The sequence below is a fragment of the Drosophila simulans genome, chromosome X, assembly GCF_016746395.2.
Source record: "Drosophila simulans strain w501 chromosome X, Prin_Dsim_3.1, whole genome shotgun sequence".
In the NCBI taxonomy this organism is placed as follows: domain Eukaryota; kingdom Metazoa; phylum Arthropoda; class Insecta; order Diptera; family Drosophilidae; genus Drosophila; species Drosophila simulans.
Window position 1 is genome coordinate 10,479,451 of NC_052525.2, and position 26,545 is coordinate 10,505,995.

General features: G+C 46.6%; 2 protein-coding genes and 1 long non-coding RNA gene across 4 annotated transcripts in view; 2 read left to right on the forward strand and 1 right to left on the reverse strand.

The window, feature by feature from the left end:
- The window catches only part of LOC6725635 (unconventional myosin-XV), a 32,048-nt gene that overhangs the window by 3,153 nt on the left and 2,350 nt on the right, over nucleotides 1-26,545 (forward strand). Inside the window, exons 2-5 of one of the 2 annotated variants that reach the window (XM_039296351.2) lie at nucleotides 4,720-5,031; nucleotides 8,166-15,080; nucleotides 25,443-26,011; nucleotides 26,101-26,332. In XM_039296351.2, the coding sequence (XP_039152285.1) occupies nucleotides 4,906-5,031; nucleotides 8,166-15,080; nucleotides 25,443-26,011; nucleotides 26,101-26,332 (7,842 nt within the window). In that variant the 5' untranslated portion in view covers nucleotides 4,720-4,905. Of the gene's footprint in view, nucleotides 1-4,719; nucleotides 5,032-8,165; nucleotides 15,081-20,365; nucleotides 21,635-25,442; nucleotides 26,012-26,100; nucleotides 26,333-26,545 lie in introns of those variants that run through there. The other variant, XM_039296352.2, reaches the window with a different exon arrangement.
- Nucleotides 16,104-17,083, reverse strand: LOC6740451 (ras-related protein RIC1). Its single transcript, XM_002077266.4, has one exon. It carries the CDS (start codon nucleotides 17,021-17,023, stop codon nucleotides 16,376-16,378), a length of 648 nt encoding a protein of 215 aa, XP_002077302.1. The 5' UTR covers nucleotides 17,024-17,083; the 3' UTR covers nucleotides 16,104-16,375.
- LOC123327330 lies at nucleotides 17,911-19,952 on the forward strand. The gene is made up of 2 exons (XR_006542025.1): nucleotides 17,911-19,307; nucleotides 19,923-19,952. It is a non-coding gene; the product is annotated as an uncharacterized LOC123327330 (long non-coding RNA).

A 26,545-nucleotide genomic window follows, 5' to 3' on the forward strand; every position in this document is an offset into this window, starting at 1 on the left:
AGTCAAAGTCCCATCTTTGGTGGCGGCACCTCCGTCAGATTTCCGTTTGAAGTATTGCAGTACCTTTTTGGCCACGAACCGCCTTGCCTCACATTCCGCAACGCCCCCAAGTCGCAGCTGTTTCCCAGCTCCAGGGCGCCCACTTCCAATTCGCCTTCGTAGTGGTACACTAAAAAAAATCTCAAAAAATTCATTATTAAACAACAGATACAGTAGTTTTGAAGTTTAAGTAGAGTTATCGTTTGAGAACAGGCATTGTAGTTTAAGGATGTCAGTATTTCGTTATGGTTATGGTTAAATGAGATTCCTTGGAATTAATTTATATTTTTCCTCAGTGCATCTGGCGTCCCTTGTTGCAGCAACCAATGTTGCGGGTGCGGCAGCAACGCATAGACGCAAAACGATTGCAAAAAACAAATCGAGCGGCACTCCTTCGGCTGACACCAACGATTTGATTCGATTTTAGTTGAGTTGAGTCGGGTTGATTGTTAGAATACTTTATGCACCGCCACTTTCAATTGTCTCCGGCATAGACTTTTGAAAATTTCCCTTTTTGTTTTCTGCATGCATAAAGTTATCTGCCGTATTGTGGGCTTGCCTCTCTGTGTGTATGTGTGTGCTGTTTGTGATCGATGAGCAAAAGCTGGCAACATGGCGCGCATATTTTTTTTTTTCATTTTTTACCAAAGGTTTATTGGCCTTTTGGCTTACTCTCTGCACGCGCCTGTGTGTGTGTCGCCATTTTAGCTCGAACTTGGCTTATACCATTTGGCTTGACTCTGGTTTTGGTTTTGGTTTTGGCCCTGGTGCTAGTGAAATCGTGCGCCGACTTCAACTTCTTGCTAAATATTTCTTCTTTCTACATGAAATTTTCTATTTGTCCAACCCGAAAAAAACGAACGAACGAATGAACGAAGAGTGAGCAGCAGCAGCAGCAGCAGGGCAATTAAGCCGCTTACTGCAACAACAGCAAAATAATATATGACTAGTCACTCCCTAGACAAGCCTAGTCAAGAGCGGTGAGTGCGTGCTGTTGTTGACTGTTTTTGGCCAAAGCTTTTAGCCAATAAGTCAAACTGTCAGTCAGCCAGTCGCAGCCAGACGTTGTTGACGTCGCCGTTGGGTTTAATTGAAATGGCCGGGCTCGAGGGGGGAGAATGGGAGATTTTTTCGATCCCCGGACTGCAGTCCAAATTGAATTAGCCAGGTATTTTTAGCGAAGCCACAGGCCAGCGGATTGCAGATTATCGCGCGTATGTTCCCCCTCGATTTTAAGCCAGATACGGAGAGGTAATTTTCTGTAAGCCAGATTGGTATGCCAGATCCACTTTGGGAATCTGTGTGATACCAGAAACCGAAAGCTTGCCGGCCATTAAATTGGATATGGCCTTTTGAGACCATATCGTTCATTAGCTCCAGCTTGTAGGTATAAATTATTCTTGATTAAACATTTTTAATTATTTAATGTAGATCTTGTGAACCCATTTCAATCCAAACGCATGTGGATTTAGCAATAATTAAGTTTTCATTATCATTATCTATCAATCAACAATACACGCACCTAAAACGAAAGCAACTTGCATATCGAATAGCAATAGACTCAAATCAAATAAAAACAGTAAACAATAAATAATAAATAATGCATAATTGCTGCGGCGAGCAAATGGCGAATGTGTTAAGTGGGTAACAAAAACGCAACTTGAAAGTAAACCGAAATTAATTGCAGCTCGAATTGCAAATTGCAGTTCGTCAAACCGACTCAATTAAAACAAAATCGAAATCGTAAACGAAAACGTAAACGTAAAATTAAACAGCCAGAGCAACATAATTAAAGATCGTATTTGGCTGTGCGTGTGCGAGATGTTGAGGTGTTGTTTAGATAAAAAAAAAACAAAAGCCAAAACACTCTATCGAGTTTCACTTCGTGGCAGCCAAAAGCCGCACCTCCTGCCCCCGCTCCTTGTGCTTCATCTAGCCACATGTTTTATAGGGCCATTCCGACTTCTCAGCTATGCCAAGAATGTATCAATACCCTCGAAACTACGAGAAACTAGCTGTCGAGACGAAAGAAACACATTTCTTAAGCCACGCATACACAAGCACAGCAACACCTGACTTCAACTTATGCATAACTTAACATTTAAGCATTTAAGCAGGTGCGGTCTGGTATTTATATGTGTGTGTGTGTGTCATAGCTGATAACAAATCATTTTAGAAATCGAACAAAAACATCGTCTCAAGAATCCGATTTTGTCTCATGGGAACGCAGTTCCTATAGAAATATTTTCCTTGTCGAGATGAAAATAAGAAAAGAGTCTGTTATCCAACCTTAGAAGTTATTATTAATTTTGGATTCTTTGGCGCGTGTAGTTGTCACCGAAAATCGAAAGACTTAGGCAACGAACTTGTTTGTTTTTTTTTTTTTTTTTGATACTTAATATATAATTGTTCTTTCGGGCTGGAGTGCAGTTCTTGGCAAAGCAAAACAAATGACTTAGGCGACAAACTTGCGTTATTTCCAAGTCCAAGTCTATTTGTTATGCTAGGATTAAGCGTTTTAATAGAGTTGCCTGTGATAAATCAATTATTTCAGTGAACAATATTAACTAAGAGATGAATCTCAATTCAAGTGCCTTCCATTGCGCAACTTCCGTTGCCAACCTGAAGTGCCCAACCCATGCCGCAAAAACCTGGCTTCACTTATCCAACACTTAGTTGCAAATGAAATTCTTATGATTGTTATTCCACATTGTTGGATATTTGTTCATTGATTACGAACACACACACAGACACAAACACTATGTCGCACAATCATGATGTTAATGCCGAGGCTGTTGTTGCTATTTTGGTTTGCTGCCGTTTTGGTTTTGTTGCTACCTTAGCATTAAACATGGACTGCAGGCAGCGACGTCTTAGCATTGGAATGCGGTCGAACCCGTAGCTAGCCAAGATTTTTGCTGGCTGCCTTAGTCATTGTTTTTGTTATTATTACACAGTGGAAAATCTTAATTTTAGAATCAATAGCATGGCAGTTAAATCGTGACAGAAGAGAAGAGATAGTCGCAATAAAATATTCGGTTCTTTGTGATAGGAAATACTTTAATGTTTTCATATCATTGCTAGTCTGTATTTCGCTCAGTGTATGGCTTGTTGCCCCAAAAGCTCGACGGAACGAGAGGGCTGGTGCGTACGTGTTGGCCTTATGAAGCGGCAAGCTGAATGAAAATGTCTGACGGAGTGTCAGCCTCCCTCCAGCCATTTCGTCTCGAAAAACAAGTTCCTCTATTGACTCTGTTAATTCGTGAGCACTTGCCGGGCCAGTTGGCATCGCACAGATACGTTACTGGGCCAGGCCCAAGCTTCATTTCCAACTCCAACTCCAACTCCAAATCCACTTGCAGTTAACAAATCCAAATTCGATTGACTCACTTAAGCCACAACTGCATGAATCAATTGGAATCGAATCAAATCAAATCAAATTGCGACAACTTCTCTCTCTTTCCGCCGTCGTTGTTTTATTTTCATTTGATGTTTCTGTTGTTTTGGGCATAAATATTTATGTCTGTGTGTGTGTGTGTGCTAAAGGCATTTGCCGCAAATCAGGTGAAAGTTTTGCCTGAGAAAAGGCAAAGACAAAACAAAAACAACAACAACAGCATAACATTTTTTCCCACTTTTCTGTTTCGGTCATGCCGCATCTGCTTAATATTCTTTTGGCCAACCTATATACTTCGGGGCTTTTTGGGCGTTCGCATTTCATATTTTACGATATTGCTTTTTTTGGAAATTTCTTAATGAACTTAAATGTTTCATGCTTCTTTCGCTGCCGTTCCCTGTTTTTTTTTTGAAACGATCATAATTTTAAACGCATTCTGGCATATTAATTGCTTTTAATAGGATCTTGGTTTCGATTGGCCAATTGTGAATGCGCGTCATGTTTGAGCATTTGGATTTTATTTAATATTGAACGGCTTCTGGTTTAGATTTTTATCATAAGTACGAAAGAACCAAATACTTTTAGCTGCGTGAACTCATAAAATATAATAAATAAATCACTGCATACTAGCTGACCTTGCTTTCACTGCCTTAAGTTGGTTATGAGAATTTTCCATTCCAATACATATTTATTTATTTTGAAGCCTCTAAACTTAATCCCATTGCATTGATGATTATTGAAATCTGTGGTTAATTCCATTTGGGATGTCCCTTCACTGCAGCTTCCAATTCGTGAATTTCTGACGAGTTTTATTTAATAAGTTAGCTTCCCTCGGATCTTTTGCAACGATGCAAACGTTGCTACTGTCATTGTTACCGCTTCACGATTTAGTTGCTTTTTTTTCTTTTTCCTTCGCCGTTGCATTTCATTGCACCCCGGTTTCGGTTGGCAAACATTTCCACAGAGACAAAAAATATATATATGTATATAGATGCGAAGAAGCGAAAAATCTGTACTTTCATTAATAAAGCGGCCTTCGCGTCATTGACTGCAAACAGTCACCATAGCTCACGATCAAAATCCCCATCAAAATCACACCCATGGGCTTTGGATTTAAGTCTGATAAGCAACAATTTTATAATGCAAAAGAGTGAGGAATTTTTATAGAAAGGTGCCGTAATTAAACGAATTTTTTCCCCAGCGCCTTAATTTTCTGTTGTGTGTTGACAGAGAAAAATTGTAAATTGTAGTTAACAAATTCCCATTTCGTATATTTATTGCAGCAATGAATCAACCGGTTTGAAGACCACATCCATTCCCACCACGCACCACTCCCATCAGTGAGTTCCAAAGATTGTCAGCACTATAGAGGAAGCGCCGGAGAGGAAGATCGGGAAAAGTATCGTTGCCACACTGACCTGACCGCAGGATAGTGAGTCCAGAGGAGAGAACGCTAACTCAGCGGAGCCATGGACTGGGCCGAGGGTGATCTGGTCTGGTTCGATCCGGGCATGGGACATCCCATTCCCGGCGAGATCCAGGAGGTGCACCGCGCTGCCCAGGTGATCGTTGTGCAGGCGCTCATCAAAGGCAAGGTGAGTACGCAAAACTAGCAGCTATAAATTAAAATGCTATCAATTAGTTGTGGCTACTTAAACCATAGAAGCATTTCTCCCAGTGCATTTTCGCACCCTCTGTAAAAAAGGTGCGAGTTTGCACCAACGTCTCGTTTTTGGTTCGGTTTCCGTAGCTTACTGTTTGAATTTTCAATTTGTTTTCGGTTTCGCCGTGGCCCATGAATGCTTTTCACTATTTTCACCCGACATGAACTGTTTGCCCGACTGTTTATATTTATTTATTTCGGTTTTCACGAGCTGCCCTCGAGTGTTTAGCAGGTTGGGCTGCCTTTTGGGGTCTCGGAATTTATGGAATGTGCTCGCTTGGATTTATGTGCCGATTTGCTGGGCATGGGCAACCATGGAGCAAACAAAATACAAACGGTGTGTTGGCCAACGATGCCCAGTTGGATTTCTTTTTCGGCCATCGGCACGCGTGCCTACTGTACAGTGTACACTGTACCGCCACCTGTGCAATGCACCTAATTGCACCTGCCAGCGGCAGCGTTTCCTTTTTCCTTCCTGCCACTCGCTGCAATTATGAGATGTGGACCGTGTGCTGAGTTGCTGAGCTGGCGGTATCAAGATTGAGAACTCACGGCAATTAGTCTCGAGTCGTCGACTGACAGCACAGTGGAGCAAAATTTAGAATTACATTGCTCTAAAATGTAAAATCAAACTGAGATACTGAGATACATACTTAGATACATACTGTGATACTGCATAGCAACACAATTTCTTTAAAGGGTGTGCCAATGTCCAAACACTCGACTATTGGGTTTCTTCGCGTTAAAAGTGAAAATCAAAACTTGATGATAACATTTGTGGGCACTCTTTATTCGTGGATAAACATTTGGCAAATGTCCGATTTCACTGCATAAAATTGCGCTTATTTTGCAGCACCCAAATGTTTATTTTGTAATTTTAGATACATTTTAGGTATAAAGAAAGCAAATGGGCACTCAAAGAGCATTCCGCGTGTTTTATTTTGCAAATAGCAGGTGCACCTTACAAAACTAGCTTTACGGAAACTAAGCTTCCTCTGTGGTTATACCCGTTACTCGCAGAGTAAAAGGGTATACTTGATTCGTTGAAAAGTATGTAACAGGCAGAAGGAAGCGTTTCTGACTATATAAAGTATATATAATCTTGATCAGGATCATGTCCGTCTGTCCGTATGAACGTCGAGATCTCATGAACTATAAAAGCTATAAGGTACATTCACACTAGCTGAGTAACGGGTATCGGATAGTCGGGGAACTCGACTATAGCATTCTCTCTTGTTCTGCTATACTCTTTCTTAGCAAATATAATAACTTTTTGCGCTTTGCACAGTGCTTGTAATTTTTGGTCTAGCGGTATCAGAATCAGAAAAACCTGCCACATGTGATTCGTATCCTGTTGCACAAGAGAACCAGTTGGTTGCACATGTGTTGCACTGGGATCGGTCACTGGGACCATGAGAATCCGCTTCTGGAGGCGTAATCGTGGATGTAGATCAATTATCGGCTATTTTGTTGCCTGAAACAATACAAAATGCTATTCCTTTTACAGTTTCTTGGATCTGTGAGATTTTTTTACAGATTGCAGTTAAGCGAGTTCTAAAATAAATTAAATTCTGATTAAATGCTTGCATTTGAGTCGACGTCTTATTCAGTATCATGTAATATTCCTTTTCATTGGTTATGTCATCATAATAGTTGTGCTAATGTTCAGCTATAAAGTTACCATTAACTTTAGTCTGAAAACTGTAGAGATTAGAACCCACTTATTATATTATGTGTTAAATGATAAAGTCCCAAGCATGAATTCTTCTTAGGAAAAACAGCTAAGTTTGTGTATGTTTTTTAAAGCATACTTTTAGTTATCATTTGAAAAACAATTGCGCGCCATTCCCACAATCAATTGACACACATAATTTGGTGCTGTCATTGATACGGATATCCATTGATATGAATGGGGAAGTTGCCGAGGCGAATGCATTCTCAGCGATCCAAAGAAGATATTTCACGGCATTGTTTTGACCAACTATCAGATGACAACATCCCCTGCCCCACACGAAGCTGCTAAAGACTGAAGATCGAAGACTGAAGATTCGATGACTCGAAGACTGAAGACGTGCCCAAGAACCCATCAAGCCATCGAACTTGAACTGGTTGGGCCTCTCTTCGCTTTGGGGAGAAAGTCCCCCACACACTGGCCGCCTAATTGAATGGCGATCGAAAGACTGCATCAATATCAATGCGATCGGGTGTCTTCTTTCCTTCTTTCTCTCCTTCTTTGCTTTTCTTCTCCTCCGTCTCCTCCTCTCGCCACTTGCGTATTATTATTTTTTTGTGGCGTCGTTCTGGTGGCCCACACTACTAAGTAGTCGGTAGCTAACAGGAGTGTCATCTGGTCTGGCCGGGTTCGAAGTGATCCGGTCTACTATAGCCATACTACAACCCATACCCATACCCATACCCCCATCTTCCATCGTTTTGAAAGAACGTGTTTGGATGCAGCGAAAACCGTTTTAGAAACGTTTGGGGAATGTTTGTGGCAATGAAGCCGCCAGATTCCGATTCCTTTCAGTTGCATTCGAGACCTCGGCCACAAACGTCTTTTGTGATACTAGTTCTTGATCTCTTGATCTCGCTGCGGATTCGGGTTTGGGCCCATTATTTGGCCCAGAAACGTTGTCGCTTTGGGATTAGTGGGAGTTGAGACCAATAGCGGGGTTCGTCAATAGATGCGCATCGTACGGTTCCATTTGGAGCCGTGGCAACGCGGCGGCGGAGGATCGGTGACTCCCAGTCCTGCCCAGTCGCCCTCTCTGGCACTCCTCTCGCCGCACGTCCTGCGTCGTCAGCGTCCCGCCAGTCTAGAGGATTTCGAGGATCTTCCAAATCTGTCGGCCAAACATCCGGCTCTGCCCGCCAGTCGCCTGCGACGCCTTAAGTGTCGATATCCACAAGTGGTCAAGCGACTGTCCACGCTCTGCAGTGATGTGATAGCACGCCATGTGAGAGATGTGTTCCATAGAGTTCCTTTAGAGGATTTTCCCTTGGATTCCCCCTAATATAAGGCTTATTATGCTTGACCTCCTTCTAAATTCATTTCATTTATTACAGCCACAAACATTCGCCTTGCAACCGGGAGAGGGCAGCCTGCGCGCTCGCCAGGATCTGGGCAGCAGCGGCGTGGAGGACATGACCCTGCTTGACGATCTGCACGAGGCGTCGCTGCTGTGGAATCTTCGTCTGCGTTACGACAAGGGTCTGATCTACACATTCGCCGGCAGTATCCTGATCGCGGTGAATCCGTACAAGATGTTCCCAGATGCCTATGGCTTGGAGGTGGCCAAGCAGTATGCCGGCCGACCACTGGGATCCCTGCCGCCGCATCTGTTTGCCATCGGAGCGGCCGCACATGCGGCATTACCATCGCCCCAGGTGGTGGTCATCTCCGGTGAGAGTGGCTCTGGCAAAACGGAGTCCACCAAATTGGTGATGCAGTACCTGGCGGCCGTGGTGCCCGGCGGTGGATCCGCCTCAGCAGTCATCACCGAGCAGATCCTGGAGGCTGCTCCGCTGTTGGAGGCCTTTGGCAATGCCCGCACCGCCCGCAACGACAATAGTTCGCGGTTTGGAAAGTATCTGGAGGTGTACTTCAAGAGTGGCGCCATCGTGGGCGCCAAGATTACGCAGTACCTGCTGGAAAAGTCGCGTATCGTGACACAGGCGCCGGGCGAACGGAACTACCATGTGTTCTACGAACTCCTTGGCGGACTATCGGAAACGGAGCGATCCAAGTACGGTCTGCTGGAGGCGGACAAGTACTTCTATCTGAACCAGGGCGCCACCGACTGCGCCAGTGGTCGAGTGGACTGGGAGTCACTGCAAGGAGCCATGCAGGTTCTTGGAGTCTCCGAGGGCGAACGAGAGGGCATCGTGCGTGTCCTGGCGGCAGTTCTTCATCTGGGAAACGTCTATTTCCATCGCCGGCAATTGAGACACGGCCAGGAAGGCGTGGAGGTCGGTTCCGATGCAGAGATCAAGTGGGCCGCCCACCTGCTGCACATTAGCGCGGACGGACTGCATCGGGCATTGACCAGTCGCACCACCGAAGCTCGAGCGGAACGACTGCACACGCCACTTGGCATCGATCAGGCATTGGATGCTCGAGATGCCTTTGCTAAGGCTCTCTATGCGGGACTCTTCAATTGGCTGGTCTCGCGGATCAATTCGATTGTACAGAAGGGCGGAACTCATGATGCCCATCGCATCAGCATCCTGGACATCTTTGGGTTCGAGGATTTGGCGGAGAACAGCTTCGAGCAGCTGTGCATCAACTATGCGAACGAGAACCTGCAGCTGTACTTCAATAAGCATGTCTTCAAGCTGGAGCAGGCGGAGTATGCCCGCGAGCGTCTGGAGTGGACTCCGCTGGCCTGGGATGACAATCTGCCGGTGATCCATCTACTGGCCAAGAAGCCGGTGGGCATTTGCCATCTGCTGGACGACGAGTCCAATTTCCCGCGTGCCACTGATCTGAGTTTCCTGGAGAAGTGCCACTACAATCATGCGCTGAGCGAGCTATACGCTCGTCCGCGGATCGGTGCCCAGGAGTTTGGAGTGACCCACTATGCGGGTCAGGTGTGGTACTGCGTGGACGGTTTCTTGGACAAGAATCGCGATGCGCTGAGGGGTGATGTCCTGGAGCTATTGGCCTCCAGCCGGCTGCCCTTGGTGGGTGAGTTGACCAAGCAGCTTCGTGCTCAGAGAGACGCCGGAAAAACTCTGCCAAAGGGCAGCAATGGAAGATTCGTCACGATGAAGCCGCGTACACCAACGGTGGCAGCCAGATTCGCCGACTCACTGCAGCAGTTGCTCCAATCGATGGGCAGGTGTCATCCATGGTTCGTGCGTTGCATCAAACCGAATCAGGAGAAGCACGCCCTCCGCATGGATATGCCGTGTGTACTGCAACAACTTCGATACTTGGGCATGCTGGACACCATCCAGATCCGGCAGCGAGGCTATCCGGTGCGCTTGCGCTTCCAGCACTTTGTGGAGCGTTATCGTCACCTGCTGCCATCGCCTCTGGCCAGAGGTACACCCTACCGCGAACTGTGCCGAGCTCTGCTGGAGGCCATGCCGCGAACTGGTGTGGAAGGTCCGGATTATCAATTGGGAGCTACGCGGGTTTTCCTGCGCGAGGCACTGCATCGGGCTCTGGAAAGTGGACGAACCGAGCGGCTGCGCCGAGCGGCTGTCAGTGTCCAGCGGCATGTGCGTGGTATGCTTGTCCGCCGGCAATTGGCGCGTCGCCAGGCGGCCGCCACCCGTCTCCAAGCCCGTTGGCGAGGTCAGAGGGCACAGCAACGCTACGAGCGTCTCCGCAAGGGAGCCCTCACTGCCCAGCGATTGTGGCGAGGACGCCAGGCTAGGAGGAGGGTCCAACAACTGCGATCTGATCACCGACGCAGGCAGGAGGCCAGGGAGGCAGCTCAGCGAGCTCGCGAGGCACGGGAGGCCAAGCAGGCCGTGCTGGAGAGAAGTCAACTCAGCTACCTGGACATACCAGCCGAATTGGCATTTATCTACTCCAAACTGCAGGGCTGGTCACCGCCGCACGGTGATCGCCATCTGGTCAAGGTACTGGGCACAGTTCCCGGTCCACCATCGTCGGCAGTTCAGCTACCCGAGGACCTTGGTCAGTTCTCGTTTGGAAAATTCAGCAGCGTCTACTGCAATGGCTTGAGATTGCAGCCGCGGCGGGAACCCATCACTGCTCCCTTGCTAACCAGAGCAGCTTCGAGGGATCAGGACTTCCAGGATGCATTGGCCGTGTTCAAGCTTATCCTTCGCTGGAGTAACGATAAAGCCTTGGAAGGTGCCAAGGAAAAGCTATTGGCCGACTATATTGTGCACAAGGCTTTGAGCTCCAGAGGATTGCGGGATGAGATTCTGGTGCAGTTGTGCAACCAAGTTCATGGCCTGCCGCCCAATTCCGGAGAGGCAACTCGACTGTGGCAACTTCTGGGACAGTGTCTGTGCTGCTTCCAGCCCAGTGCTGCCTTCAGCAAGTATCTGATGAGATTTGTGGACGATGAGGCTCCAGAGTCGCTGCGTCCACTTCTTCTGCGACAGCTGCTCCGCCAGCAGGGCGGTGGAACGTCGAGCGGCGCAGTGGGCGCTGGCGCCTGTCGGAGCTTCGTGCCCGCCTGGCTGGAGTGGCGTGCCTGGACCAGAGGATGTGACATGGCACTACCGCTTACTCTGCCGGACGAGGCCAGTCAAACGGTCGCCGTCGATTCGTGGACCAGTTGCGAGGAGGCCGCAGCTTTAGCTGTTTCATCTTTGGGCGTGGCCAGTCGTGGATGGACCCTGGTGCTGGACGACGGCCAACAGCTCACCGATAGCTGTGGACTGGACTACGTGATGGATTTGATTGCGGAGAAGGAGCTGTGCCCCGCATTTCCTGCTCCCAGAAGCGATCTATTGCGTTCTGGCGCCAAGTTTGCAAGAACCACTCTGCCGGATGCTGTTAAACGTCCAGCGGTTCCGCCACCAGCTCCACCCACTTCCAGTGGCAAAGAGGATGTGCCGCGGGAGCGAAGAAGCAGCCGGGAGCTGCTCTCCAGAAGTTCGGCGCTCAATGAACGCTATTTCGAACGTGAACCTAGTCCAGGACCGGGTCAGGGATCGAGTCCGGGTCAGGCGAAGTCGCGTTCCAAGTCACTGGATGACCTGCTCGCCGGGGATATTGTTCCCGTGCCAACGGATTGCGATTCCCAGGAGCCGTTGCACACACTGGGTCTCTCGGAGAGTCGCCTGAACGATCGGTATCACTCGGCGGAGCGGCTGGCTCCAGTCGGCAAGGACACGGGTCCTCGTTACCAGAAGTCCCAGCACGCAGGACGCCGATCCCATGCTGCCTCCCATGGCTCGCACTCCAGTAAATATGCGGACAAGGCCGAGTACGCCACCAGGTCCTCGGCCATGTCCGATACGAGTGAGGCTCCATCCTTGGCTTCCCATGTGAGGAGGGTAAGGGTCCCATCGCAGGCATCAGATGTGGATCAGTTCCTGGACGATCTGTTTAGTCCAGTGCTGGATGGTTCCTTGGATGAGCTGTCTGATGCCAGATCCTTGGCAGCGAGTATCCGAGGAGGCAGCTATGAGCTAGAAAATGAAGCGGAATCGGAGATTGATGACTTGGATGACTACATCAACGATATATTCCAACCGATACCACTGGTCCAGAACTTGGAGAAGCTGGCCAGCAAGGATCAGTTGGCGGCTATCATCAAGGGTGGAGGAGCGGCCAGTAAACCCGAGGAGAGGGATGAGGAATCGGAAATCGAGGATCTAGATGACTACATTAATGAGCTCTTTAAACCTATTCCAGTGGCCGAGGGATTAGACAAACTGACCAGCAAGGAGCACTTAGCTGTTAGCATCCGTGGAGGCGGCAGCACGGACAGTAATGGAGCCGATCCGCTGCTCCACCAGCTGATGCAGCTGCCTGGCGAGACGGAGTCAGGTCCAGCTCTGTATCAGCAGCAGGTGCAGCGCGCCTTCCTGCAGTCTGCAATGGCCCAGAACCTGCAGATCCAGCAGCAACTTCTCGCCCAGAATCAAGCTCTGCAGACGCTGCTTAGTCAGCAGGCGGCAGCGGCGGCGGCCAATAACTCCACCTCGCCGCCACCAGCTCCTCCTATCTTGAGTAGTCTGTCCATCTCGCCACCGCCACCGCAATCCCCAATGCGCATGAAGGCCACCCGGAGTAGTTTGGTAGTGATGGAGTCATTGCAACCACCACCACCACCTCCACCGCCGCCAATGCCGCCGCCGCTGGAGTGCAAAGATCCCTCGGAGACGCGACACTTCTTGGATCCCTACGGCAGGGCCAAGACCGTGCGGATTGGCAAGTGGCGCTGGCCACCGCCCCAGGATGAGCCCCAGTTCCAGACCGAGGAGGATTTCTTCGCCTTCAAGATGCGGCAGCACCAGCGCAAGACAACGCCACAGGCTCAGCATCATCAGATGACCAGCAATGGAGGTATGATGGAGTCGGGCCCTGGAGCACGTGGTGCCTCGGCCACGGCCATCGAGTGGGAGGAGTTTGAGATCGAGAGTCCAACTCCGCCGCCCATGAGTGGTCAGCTAATGAGGAGCAGCATCCGACTGGAGACGACCACGACGACAACCACATCGGCGGTGAATAGCAGGGACAGAGACCGCGAATCCCAGGATGCGGGACAACCGATGCAAAGTGTGGTCACCACCAAGCTGGCCAAGAAGAGCTTCGAGATCGGAGCAGATCGTCCGCCGCCGGGCAGTGTGGGTAAGCTCAAGCTTAGTTCCGAGATGCGTCAGCGGTTGGAGCAAGTAACTGCTGGCCATTCGGTGAGATCAACCGTTTCCACCAAGTCGGAGCAAAGAGCTCCGGCCAAACTGGAGGACACACGGAAGCTTATGTTGCAGCAGCAGCTGGGTGGACTCTTTGCCAGCGTGTCTGGTGGAAATTCCGGCCCTGGTGGAGTAGTCGATTCCCATGCAACGGTGCGCACACAGATCGAGAGAATGGAGGGCAAACTATCGCCACCACCAGCCCCGCCTTCGGGTGGCTGGCCTGGAGTGCTACTGCCACCGGCTCCAAGTGTGCCGGCTCCGCCGCCACCCATCAGACCGCCAAGCATGGCGCCACCTGCTCCGCCGCCAGCTCCGCAAAGTCCGCCGACGGCTAGGAGTCCGGAACCGGAGCCCGACTATCGCACCTCGAGTAGTCAGGTGGTTAAAGAGCATGTGCCCGCCTTTATTCAGCGCCAGGAGCGCGACACATTCGGTGCAGTGCGTCAGCAGCAGATGATCAGCAGTCACCACCTGCATCTGGAGGACCACTCGGCTTCCTCCTCACCGGCGGTGGCTGCGTGGGAGCAGGCGGAACGGGAAAGATCCCGCAGCCGAAGCAGAAGTCGCGATCGTGAGGATTACTCGGAGTCGGTGTGGGATCGGGCGGAAGTGGAGGGACCCGCCTCCGGAAGTGGTAGTGAAAAGGAACGAGAGAAACGGGAGCGTGAACGCGAGCGTCTCTATGAGATTCGCCAAGTGGAAAGGGAGCGGGAAAGCCATAAGGTCTACCAGCCGGCGCCGCCTCGTGTGATCCAGGCTAGCATGGACACCACCGGTGGCCATCGCAGGGAGGACCGCACCGGCGGATTGGCCACTTTCCGGACCCACATGGCCCAGAAGTACGAGCACGAGCGGAAGCGCAAGAGCTCGGCCAGCTCCGGAATGCGCGAGGAGCTGGACTCGATGCACATGACCACGCCGCCGCCCGTTATTGTGCCGGCTCCGGTGCCACCGCCTTCGTCGACCAGCCCGGGATTGGCTGTGGTCTCTGGCGTTCTGATGGGATCGGGATCCGGGGGCAGCACAGCATGCCTGACCTACAACCGGGTGCCGTGGAAGTTGCGCGTGCGCAAGGAGGTCTTCCAGCCACACGAACCCATCGGTCCACCGGTGGCGCTGGACTTGCTCTTTGCCCAGGTGCTGGGCGACGTTTTCGGGGTGACTCCCTGCCTGCGGATTACGCCGCAGGAGAAGAGCTCCGCCCTGAACATGCTGCACGGGCATGGCGTGAGTGTGGACACGCTCTCCAATCGAAACGGATCGGGAGCCGGCGCCGGAGGAAATGGAGGACAGGTGCGTGCCCTGGTCAAGCGGCATCTGGTGGACATGGCTCGCGATTGGCCGCTGTATTTCGCTCGACTGTTCGCCGTACAAGGAGCGCCGCTCTATCCGGATGTTAGCATCATGGGCGTCTCGCACAGTGGACTCTATCTGGCTCGTCGGGATGCCGACTACCTGATCGTGGTGCAGGCCATCTCCTTTGGCGAAATCCAGAGTGCAGTCACCCTGCCGCGTCCTGCTGCACTGCAGCTCAATCTGAGGAATGGAAAGCACCTGGCACTCCATGCAGCCCGCGCCGCCGCCATCCAGTCGATGGTCACCACTTTTGTCCAGGAGTTCCGCAAGGTGAGTGCTATTTATTTGACAAATGTTTTAGGGAGTATTTTATTACTTATGATTATTTAATCTTATACATCTGCAAGTTTTTTTAGTTTATATTATTATTATTTTTTTTTTGCCAACCAAAAGTATGCTATAAATATTTCTTAAGCATTCAAAGCTCACTAGACAAGCTTGGAATTACATATATATGCTAATATAATTGCCTTTTAGATCGAAGACAGCTGCAATATGTTTCAATATCACATAAATATATATTTTGCACATATTTAAGTTCTATTTTTATTTGCTAATTAATTTCAAAAAAAATGTTGACATTGATATTTATTTATAAATCACAAAAATCACGTCTTGCACCAATTGCAATTTTTGGCATAGCAATTATTTTGTATACCAATCGTTTTGCTTGCCACTTTACTTCACGTAAATACAAAAATAATTGCATTAATTGCGTGAATAATTGCTGGCATCGGTCATTATAACGTGGCCTTAATGAAACTGCTAATGTTTTTACGGCCACAAGATAATAATATGGCAGCTGGGCAATTTCAAAGTGTTATTTTCATATCGCGCAGACAAAAGCTGTGATATCACCTCAAGCATAAAATCGATTGACTTTGCTGATCAGTATCAGTATATTTTACCTCTAAATGTTATAGTTTATTGAGTATCCACATCTAATAGTGATAAGGATTGATAGCTACAATTATTGGTGGTGTGATATCGTTTTAAGCCAAGTTATGAAGAAAACCCCTTTTGTAAATATCCAATTTTTGGCAATGTTTTTATTTTGATTTTTTTTGGTAAAAATGATTCACTATTTCTTCAATTGCAACCAAAATAGTTGTCCAAAAGTGGAATGTCATACCTCGTTGAATTCGTAACAAAATTCCCCATCGAACTGTATTCTCACCTTGAAACTTTTATTTTTGACTATTTTTTGCAAATTTTGATGATGGTACTTATCAAAAATGCGAAAATTTGTTAAAATTTTTATTTTTGTGAATCATAAAAATAGTGAAAGGGATAGTTAGCTATGCTTGTTAGCAGCACAAAACAGTCTTTATTTTAGCTGTGCCACCTTTTTTGGCCAAGTTATGGAGAAAACCCCGTTCGTAAATATTCAAATTTTGGCAATATTATTATTTGTTTTTTTTCCCCTTTACAAATATTTTGTTTTTTCATTTGGCAAGAAGTTTACGGAGCTCGTTGTGCAAGTAGATATTGTAGAAATTGTAAAATATAATAATATATTATTATAATATATTATATTATAACAACGTCTAATGAAGTCTAGAGGCTTAACAGCAGGTATTGTTGTCATTGGTCTTCTGCCGATCCTTGCCAGCTAATTTGATTGGTTCATCTGGTGGGTCTTCAGTGTCCTCCTCCGCTTCCTGCCCAGCTGGCAAGCGGTTTGGGGTGCAAAGCACAAGACGATTGTATATGCCAACTGACAACGTGTTGAATACGTCATTTACATTCGCTCCACTCTTGGCGGAAACCTCATGAAAGCCGATTGCCCGAAGATTGGCATAGTTGAAACCCTGCTCCAAGCGCACCTGGCGATTATCCAGATCATCACATTTGTTGCCCACCAGCAGGACGTTCACCGACTCCGGACACATGCGGTGTATCTCCTCCAGCCAGCCATCGATGCTTCGGAAACTTTTGGACGACGTTATGTCGTAGACGAGCAATATGCCAGTGGCACCGCGATAATAGGACGGCAGCAGCGACTTGAAGCGCTCGTCGCCGGCGGTGTCCCAGATCTGCAGCATCACCATCCGACCGGTCACCTCCACGCTGCGCACCCTGAAATCTATGCCCACCGTGCACACGTATTTTTCGGTGAATCGGTCATCCGAGAAACGCATCAGCAGGCAGGATTTGCCCACGCCGCAGTCACCCAGGACGAGGATCTTGAACAAATAGTCGTAGTTTCTCATCGTCAATTCCGTTTGGTTTAATATGTACAACGATTCGATTGAAGTGACAATTGTAGCTTAGCTTGTTCTGGGCTTCTGATTTTTTTTCTGGGAATGAATGTTTCAACAAAATGTTTTAAAGTAAAAAAAATTTTAGGGGTAGAGCTATGTTTTATGCTGCTGCACAAAACAGTCTTAATTTTAGCGGTGATATCATTTTTAGCCAAGTTATGGAAAAAACCTCGTCTGTAAATATCAGATTTTTGGCAATATTTTTTTTAGTAAAATATAATCGCTATTTCTTCGATTGCAATTAAAATAGTTGACCAAAAGTGGAATGTCATACCTCGTTGAATTCATAACAAAATTCCCTATCGACCTGTATTCCAAGTTGGAAATCAACATTTTTTGCTATTTTTTGCAAATTTTGATGATGGTACCCCTTATAAAAAATGCGAAAATTTGTTAAAATTTTTATTTTTGGGAATCATGAAAATAGTGATTATTAGCAGCACAAAACAGTCTTTATTTTAGCTGTGCCACCTTTTTAAGCCAAGTTATGGAGAAAACCCCGTTTGTAAATATTCAAATTTTAGCAATATTATTATTTTGTTTTTTTGGGTAAAAAATAATCAGTATTTTCTCAATAGCAATAAAAATAATTGCCCGAAAAGGAATTGTCATACCTCGTTGAATTCGTAACAAAATTCCCTATCGACCTGTATTCCAAGTTGGAAATCAAAATTTTTTGCTTTTTTTGCAAATTTTGATGATGGTACCCCTTATCAAAATTGCAAAAATTTGCAAAAAATTTTATTTTTGGAAATCATGAAAATAGTGATAGGGATAGTTAGCTCTATTGATAAGCTGCTGAAAATAGTCTTTCATTTTGCTCTGCGACGTTTTTTAGTCAAGCTGTGATGAAAACTCCTCTCGTAAATGTCGCATTTTGGCAATACCCCTTATTTTCCGTCCAAAAGTATTCAGTTTTAGTCGGCTTAGTCAGTGTATCCTTGATCTTGTGTCTTTGCTATAGAAACATTGATATATTGGAGGCCTGTTTCTTGGAAGCTACCTGGCTTGGTTTTCTTTTCGGCGCCTTGAAGCTCAGTGGGTCTCAGTGGCTCCAGCGAGATTCCAGCGCCATATAAGCACCATCTGCGCATGGTTGATATTCATAGTTGGCGCACGTCCATCACTCGAATGGAGCTTCAGGTGTAGTGCTTACTTTTATTTTCTCTTTTTGTTTGACACTTGCAACGGGTATGCACTTTTCGCCAATCAAAGTTGAAGGAGATGTTGGTAAAGAGTTTTCAAATTGCATTATAAATATTTGATGAAATCATTAATTACGCTTATCAGCGAAACGTTTATTCAAAGTGAAATTTGTGTACATTTTTATTAATAGAAAAACAAATTTATAAATTAAAAGCCCATTTAGTTATTCTAAAATGCAAAAAATGGTAAGTTAGTTTGCATAGTTAGGAACTAAACTTTCTTTAATCATACTACCCCAGGGTATTTCCGCTACGCGTTGTGGATTCAGATTTTGTTTGATCAACAAAATGTTTTCCATTTTCCCCCACATTTCTCCCCTTTTTCCTCTTCAGCTCTTTGCCGTTTGAAGTTGTTTCTTAATTCAATTCATTTTATGCGTGAAAACTCGTTAAACGCCAAAGCTGCCCAGTCAGACTGACCCATCTGACCAATCGGAGTGGCAGATGTGGAGAGGAGTTTGGAGTGGCCAAAGAGCAGTCGGAACAGTTAGCTCAGCAGGGGGAATGGGAATCGCAGCCGGAGAAAGACTTTCCCGCTCTTTCTCCGGAGGGGCTTTACGCTCGGCTTGGCCAAGAGTCGCGAGAGCCAAGAGATTTCGGTTTTCACTCCGCTCAGTTGGTCTTCTTGGTCTTGGTTTTAACTTGGCTTAAAGCCGCTCTGCGGCTCTGCCACTCTGCTCTGCTCTCTGTTCTGCTCGGCTGCGAGTGAAATGGCCAGTTGGCTCTTTTCCATTTTGACCAGATTGCGTTGGCCAGTTTCAGCCAAGACAGTTTTCAGTTTTAAGCTTTTAGTTTTCAGTCGTTAGTTGTTACGAATGTGCGGTAACGGCACCACGCAGCGCGCTCTCGTATCGAATTCTTTTGGCCTTTTTGCCGCCTTTGAATTGACCAAGTTTAAGCTTCGATAGCTTCATCTTTTTGTGTTTTTTATTTTTTTATTTGTGCTCTGTTGTGCTAAAATGCTTTTCCCATGGGCCAATACAAAACAAAGCTGGCCCGGACTGACCCAGAAAATAGCGTAAACAAATGTATGATGACAAATCAAGTGGTTTCGATTGAATGGCCATAACCGGACCACAGATAAGCCACCACCGAACTTTTGTGGGAGCAGTTCGAAAAAGTCTCAAAAAGATAACAGCCAATCCGTTTGGAGAAAAGCACTTTCCATTACCATTTTCCAAGAAGTTTGTTTTCTAACAGTTAGCGAACTGTTGCTAAAAAGTCAGTGAAATCGGATGAGTAAAGCAGGCTCATTGATTGCTGATAATTATTTGTGATATACGATAATTATTGTTTAGATCCTTCTAAACAAAGCATCTGCTTTGTTTTAACCATAATAAAAACACTTTCAATTTGGCGAATATATTATTAAATCCACTTCTAATCACCATTCGATTTAATTAGTTGCCAAATCATATTATACACATGTAATTTATACTGAGGCAGTGTAGTAATATCAAAATATTGGATGACTGGATCGAAATGCACTCGCATTGTCCATCCCATGGCTTGTTATTATAATGGTTACTTCATTCCGATCGTAGATTGGCAAACAATTTGCCCAACCATCCGTGCTGGCTGAAAAACGCGCAACTCAGCATTGATTCCAATTATATGGCCATATTTTCGAACTGCTCTTACAGAGATAACTCATTTATATATATATATATATATATATATATAAATAAACAGAGGCGACGATCGGCGGATTTTCGCCAGTCCATCAAGTGGAAAGACAAACTGCAAATGGCAAATTAAAATAAATTGAGGCAGAAAAGCGTAAAAAAATAACAAGAAAAAGTAACAAATACGGCACGCATTTAACTGCATTGCCAATTTGCACACATCGAATAAGAAAATACAAATAGAAATAAATAAAAATGAAATAAAAACTACAACCAATAGCTGGAAAAATCGCGTATACGTATGGCTTGATGTGTGTGTCCGACCATCGAATCCAATCCATTCAACACTCATTGTGCGGGAACCGCTGGCCGCTGCGGTTCGCTTTTCATTTTTCGCCGTTCGACGTCCGCGTTTTCCTCGACTTGTTGTTGCTGTTTCTGTTTTTCTTGTTTTTGTTTTTTTTTTGTTTGTTTGCACGAACCGAACCGCTGTGCAAACAATATATTTGAGCATTCGCCATGGTGCAATATAGAGCCTGCAGGCCGTCCATCACAATGCATTAACTTTCACTGAGACGGCGGCCTTATGGCAATGGTCGTGACTGTAGTCGTCACCTGATCCTGAACCTAGGAGCTCGCAGCTCGGAGCCAAGCGCTTGCCAAGGATGTCGCAGAGCGTGCGGGCCAGCAAGTCCTCCTCCTGCCAGGCGGTGCAACTGACCTCCGGCGGCGGGAGTGCGCCCCACAAGTTCAGCAGCATTGTCAACAAGGTGGAGTCGCTGATTAGCAAAATGCACCACGACAAGGTCAACAACTTTAAGTTGCTGCAGCAGCAGGGTCAGCAGCAGGATCAGGATCCGAACCGAGAGAGGGATAGGGATGGGGATCGAGGAGCTCAAGATGATGGCGAACAGGAGTGCAAATGCGCCTCCTTGGACTCCCTGAACAACCTGACGGATGAGGAGCACGAGATGCTCTATACGGACTCGGATGATGCGGAAATAGCCCACATCACGGGCACCACAGCGGCCCAGGTGCACCATGCCCAAATTCAGATGCAGTCGCTCCACCAGCAGCAGCAGCAACAGCAGCACATCCGACGCAGTGATCTCGACCAGCTGACCAATGAGAGTATTCGGGAGCTGAATGAACAGTGCTGCGTCTCGATGGGAATGCACGAGGCTGGCGGGGATCTGTGTGGATCCGGCTCAGGCGGGGATCTCGGAATGGCCAACGACAATGCCTGGAGCGTTGAGGAGGACATCGTGTACAAGTGCTGCACCACCGCCACACTCACATCCAACTCCTCCGCCGGCAGTCTGTGCGAGCAGTGCTGTCTGGAGGAGCAGCTCAACTTCAAGATGCAAATGAGCCAAAGAGATGACAATAACAACAACGAGGAGCAGGATATGCCACACATGGAGTCACATCCCACCTCCAGTTCCAGCTGCTCTCCAGCTCCGGCTTCTGTACCAGCCTCTGCTCCAGCTCCTGGGCCTGCTCCTGCTCCTTCTCCCATCACCACCTCCAATTTGATTGCCTTTCAAGGCGGAAACAATCCGTTGGCATCTACGGCCCTGCTAATCCCGGGTGGAAACAAGACGCGGCGGGTCAGCAATGCCAGTAGTGGATCCGTCAGTCGCATGGAGACCATTCTTGAGGAGCCAACGGAGTCGAAGATCTCGGTCAAGGAGATCCTGGCGCGATTCGAGACCATGAACTCCAATGAGGTAACATTTTTAGGGATTTATTCTGGTGCTTTTAATACTAAAAGTCAGGGAAATGTCTTTCACAATTTTTCGAAATCTATTTCATCTATATTTTTATTTATCAAACCGTTTAAACTGTATCGATTATACACAATTTTTCCACCAATTTCGGAAGTAAAAACAAATGAGAAGTTAATCAAATATGAACGCTTTTCAGCGGCCCACCAAAAAGTCAAAAAAAAAAAGACCACAAATCATGGGCCCGTTTTCAAAGCTTCGGTTATGGAGGTAATCGGGGTGTGAGATGAATGATCGTGGTGCTCAAGTCTAACGGTGTTATTAAGTCGACACATAATCGCATTATTAGCGTGGCCAGACACTCCGTCTTGGTCCGTCTGTCTGTTCGTCCAAACAAAACCGTCGAAAGCCCACCAACCCATCAGCCCACTGAGCAGTCTCTTACATCACGAACCTCATTGCTGGGCAACCTGGTTGGTGGTTGGTGGGCTAATTAGCGGGTAAAGTGGTGATCTCGGGTCTCGATTATATAAGACTGAGTGATACAGTGAAGTCGGGGTCTCCACTTTACGGTAGCCTCTATGTCAACATTGTTAGTGGGCAACAAAGGAGTAGGGAAATCATCTTTTTCGGGCACTCATTGAATTTCCCAATGGATCAGCAGTCTGATCTTTCCTTTCCACTGGTTTCAGTTCTTCCAAATGATATTGAAGTTAGATCTGGAACTTTATGTACCTACTGGAAGTTCAAAGTTAGAAGATACTTTGTTAGATTTAGATACTGAATTATGGTTAATCTTAAGTATAGAGAATGTTACAAAGTCTCCTATTCACTAAACAGTGGTTTTAATGAATCCCCTGATTGTGTTTAATCGATCTTGTCCAGCTGGAAGAGGTTGAATTGAGTTGAGCACGGGGAATGGGTTGGGATGTGCGTATTGCACGTTCTAAATTCCCTGGCGAACTTTCTTGCCCCCGGAAAATGAGGAGCGTGCCGGATCAAAAAGATGCCATCACGTTTATAGTTCGGGTTCGATGACCACTCGGTGTGCGATCCATAAAAACACAAGATTAAAGACAATGAGAACTGCTGAATGGGATGGGTTGCTCGCTTGCTTGGATGGATGGATGGATGGATGGTGACCCACAAAGATGCAAGCTGTACGATAGTACAATATGGGTTATTATACTTCTATACGAGCGCCATGAAAAAAACCGCATTATAATCTAACCGTAATTTGATTTCAATAATTTAATTACACTCTTTTCGTGTGTGTGATGTTTTTTTGTTGTTGCGTCTTTATTGCTTTCGAGCTGCGCCAATAGTAAATTACTTTAATTTCTTTCGACCATCCGCTGCAGTTTGGTCCGCCGTAAATCCATCCAAAACGGACGGACAACTGGCATTAATTTCGAATTTTTAATTAACTGAAGCTCAGGCAAAACAAAGAAATACCGCGGCACACACGATGAAATTCGTATGAAATAACACAAAGCCAGCCAAGTCAGCTAGCTGGCCAAAAAGAAAGTTTTAGCGGTCACTTAGAAATTACAGTCCAAATTTAACTCTTGTTTTTGCCCACCATCACACGCGTGCGTGTGTGCGAGTGCTTTTTGCTGTGACTGTGCGAGAATTATCGCGCTGCAAGTCGAGTGCCACTGGTAACTGGAGCATCTAGAGTCCACCGATTCAGGCCATCTGACCCAGTTGGTAGCCGCCCGGTTCCAGTTCTAGTATGCTGCGATATAGTACCATACCCACATACCCATTTCTGCTGTTAACATAAGACTTGGCCCCGTTTTTTTTTGTTTTTGGCTGACAGCTAACAGCTTCTCGATTGCATCCAGACAGCCAGACGAGTCGCCAAAAGCTTCTGGCCGGGATTAGGCACTTGGACGTGGGTGATCCGCGTCCCAAGGCGATCTCGATTGGTTGTCTGGCACTTAACGATGATTCCTGCTGAGCATGTTGGTGCACCCACGCCATTCTTCTTGGTGAAGAAATTGTGTGACTTGTAGATAGTTGATTTTGTTGTCCATTTTTTTTTTGGTTAAATATGGTTAATAGTAATACCATTCTTGAGTATATTAAGCAACATTAATTGCCCAAAGGATTGCACATGAAATTAACCACCAACGAAAAACAGAGATGCGTGAAAATGTATGGTAACTCAACTTGCTTTCGTTACATTACTTCTTGTGGTTTCTAGCCGCAGTTAAGAAATCTGAAAATAGAGACTGGGAAATGTCCGAAAATCATGCATAATTTATGAACTAAAAACCGCTGTTATGTTTAGAAACCTGTTGGTTTGCTATGAAATATTGATATCCCCAAACGAAAATGAAGAAATGGAAATACTTACTGATTGTTGATTGACTTAAGCGAGTCGCCAGATTGATTTTGGTAGCTCTGGAAATGATATCACCATTTAATCCACTTTTCTTTGGTGCATTTCAGTTTGATTAAAAAATAGTTGCAATACCAAAAACAATCTTCATCTACAACCAGTTGGGTGCAATGATGAGTTCGTATTGATTTTATGTTTTTTATTTTCCTGCAGTGGTTTTTCACGTTGCTGGCCAAAATTTGAACAATGCGCATAATTTTTCACATATGGCAAGTTGATTGATTGGTGAAAGATTTCCGCTTTCATAAACAACAACTTTTACTAATCTCTTCTCGCATGAGCGTGCAAAATGCAATTGTGGGGTAGTTGGGAGTATACTTTCGTACTTATCTGTATAGCCAAATATTTATGGCTGCGTGCCTGTGGGGGCGTGCAGGAAAGAAGAAGACAAAAAAAAGCGAAAAAAAGAAAGCAATTGCAACAAATTGCACCAAATAATTGAATGCAAGCAATAAAAGTGAAAAATCACCAATGCCAGCAAACACTTTCGTTGCCAAAATCGCTCGTATCGCCGCCGATCGGCAATATCCAATCCCCGCCAGCTGTCACCGGGCAATATGGGAGCATAAATCATCGGCCACGCCCCCTTCCCGCACTGCAACGGGATGGGCGTCAATGCGAGCAAATGGCAGTCGAACGGCGGCAACTGGTTGCTGGTCGTCGAGTTGGCCAAAAAGGCGCCCAGCAACTTTCACATGCCATTGACATGGCCAGCAAAACTAAAAAGAAAAAAAATATATATGCGATTGGCGGGCTGCAAGTTGCAAGTTGCACGCTGCAAGTCAATTAACAAATTGCTGCCTCTCTCAACTCTGCACGGTAAAAAAAATGATTGTAATCGCCAGAAAAGTCGACTTTCGAAACTAATTTGTAATCCTTAAGTCGCATCTCAACCGAATTTTATACTTATAAATTCCACAACCAATTATAAGTCATTTTTAATTTGTGTATTTAAATATTTTAATTGAGCTGCATTGATTTAAATATTCTGGCAATCAAAATTATGAAATGCTTTGATTTTTAATTCACTAAAAAAGAAATGTTTATTTTTTTTGCTTTATTTTTTATCAGTGTTCTAGCTAAAATATATGAACATGCCATCTTGCAATTGAGTTTGAAAGTTATTTCTGTGTAAAACATTGGCGGTCATCTTTTCTGCAAATTGATTAATCAGCTATTAAAAAGCGCAGCGTTAACATTAATTAAACACTTATCCTGGCCTAAAACACCTTGATGATCTAATCGTAACATTGATTTTGTAATAAATGTTCGACCATCATATTTTGTTATTGTTAAAATAGATATATTATACTAGTTAGTCTTAGGATACTTATTTAAAATCATAAAGATTGAACTGTAAGGTTCTTTAAATAATAAATTATTTTATCCTTTCTCCCCCTGCAGTCACAATCGAAGGCCTCCACTTTGTCGTCGGGCGCCCGAGCCGCCGCCCAGACATTGAACGTGCCGCTGGAGCGCCTGGAATCCCGCCAGGCGCACGCCCAGCGCAACGAGCACGGCGTGGATGGCGGATCACGGCAGAATGAGCAGCTCCAGCAGTCGGAACTGCATCACCACCTGCAGCAACAGCAGCAACAGCAACAGCACCATCAGCAGCAGCAACAACAGCAGCAGTTGGAGGACGCTCTGGAGGAGCACCAGATGGCCGCCGATCACCAGCAGCAGCAGCAGCAGTTGGGTCAGCAGCAGGGTCAGCAGCAGCGCTTCCTCAAGCAGCAGAGCTACCTGCACTCCGCCCGGAAGTCGAATGCTGGTCAACAGCCCTCGTCGCTGACCAACGGACAGGTGCATCACCAGGAGCAGATGCTGCAGCAGCAACAGCAGCAGTCGCAGTCCCTGCCGCATCACGACCTGGATGCCAATTATCTGCAGGACGAGAGCAATGGTGGCACTCCACCCTCGGTCACCAAGTACTCGCTGCTCCAGTTCGCCATGCAGCACTTCCGCAATGAGTGAGTTTCTATTTCAAGTGGGATGGTGCATGGGTTGGGTTTGGCCAAGGGACATGATTCTAATGGGTATATCTGTGATTCCTTTGCAGCCAACTGAGGGACGCTGACCGCCACCACGAGCGGCACCAGTCCGCCGCGAACCGCTCCTATGCGGAACTCGTCAAGTGGCAGGGCCACGCCATACGCCTGCCGCTCCTCCGACTTCCAAATGACCTGGCGCCACTGGCGCTCGAGTGCTTCGACTGCATCCTGCGCTACTGCGGCGATATACCGCTGGATCCCGACCTCACCGAGGTCAAGTGCGTCTACACTGTGCTCATGGTGAGTGTTGTGCCCGGCTTCTTGGTTCATAGTTCTGGGTTCTGGGTTCTGTATTCTGGATTCTGGGTTAGCCAAACCGGTTGGAATCGGTGACTTTGAGGTGGTCCCACAAATATGTGCAACTGGTTTCGGGCGACAACTGAATCGCAGGCCGTTCTGCTGCCCTAGAAATTCGACTTAAGCACCCGAACCGGAAATAGTTTGGATGTGGAC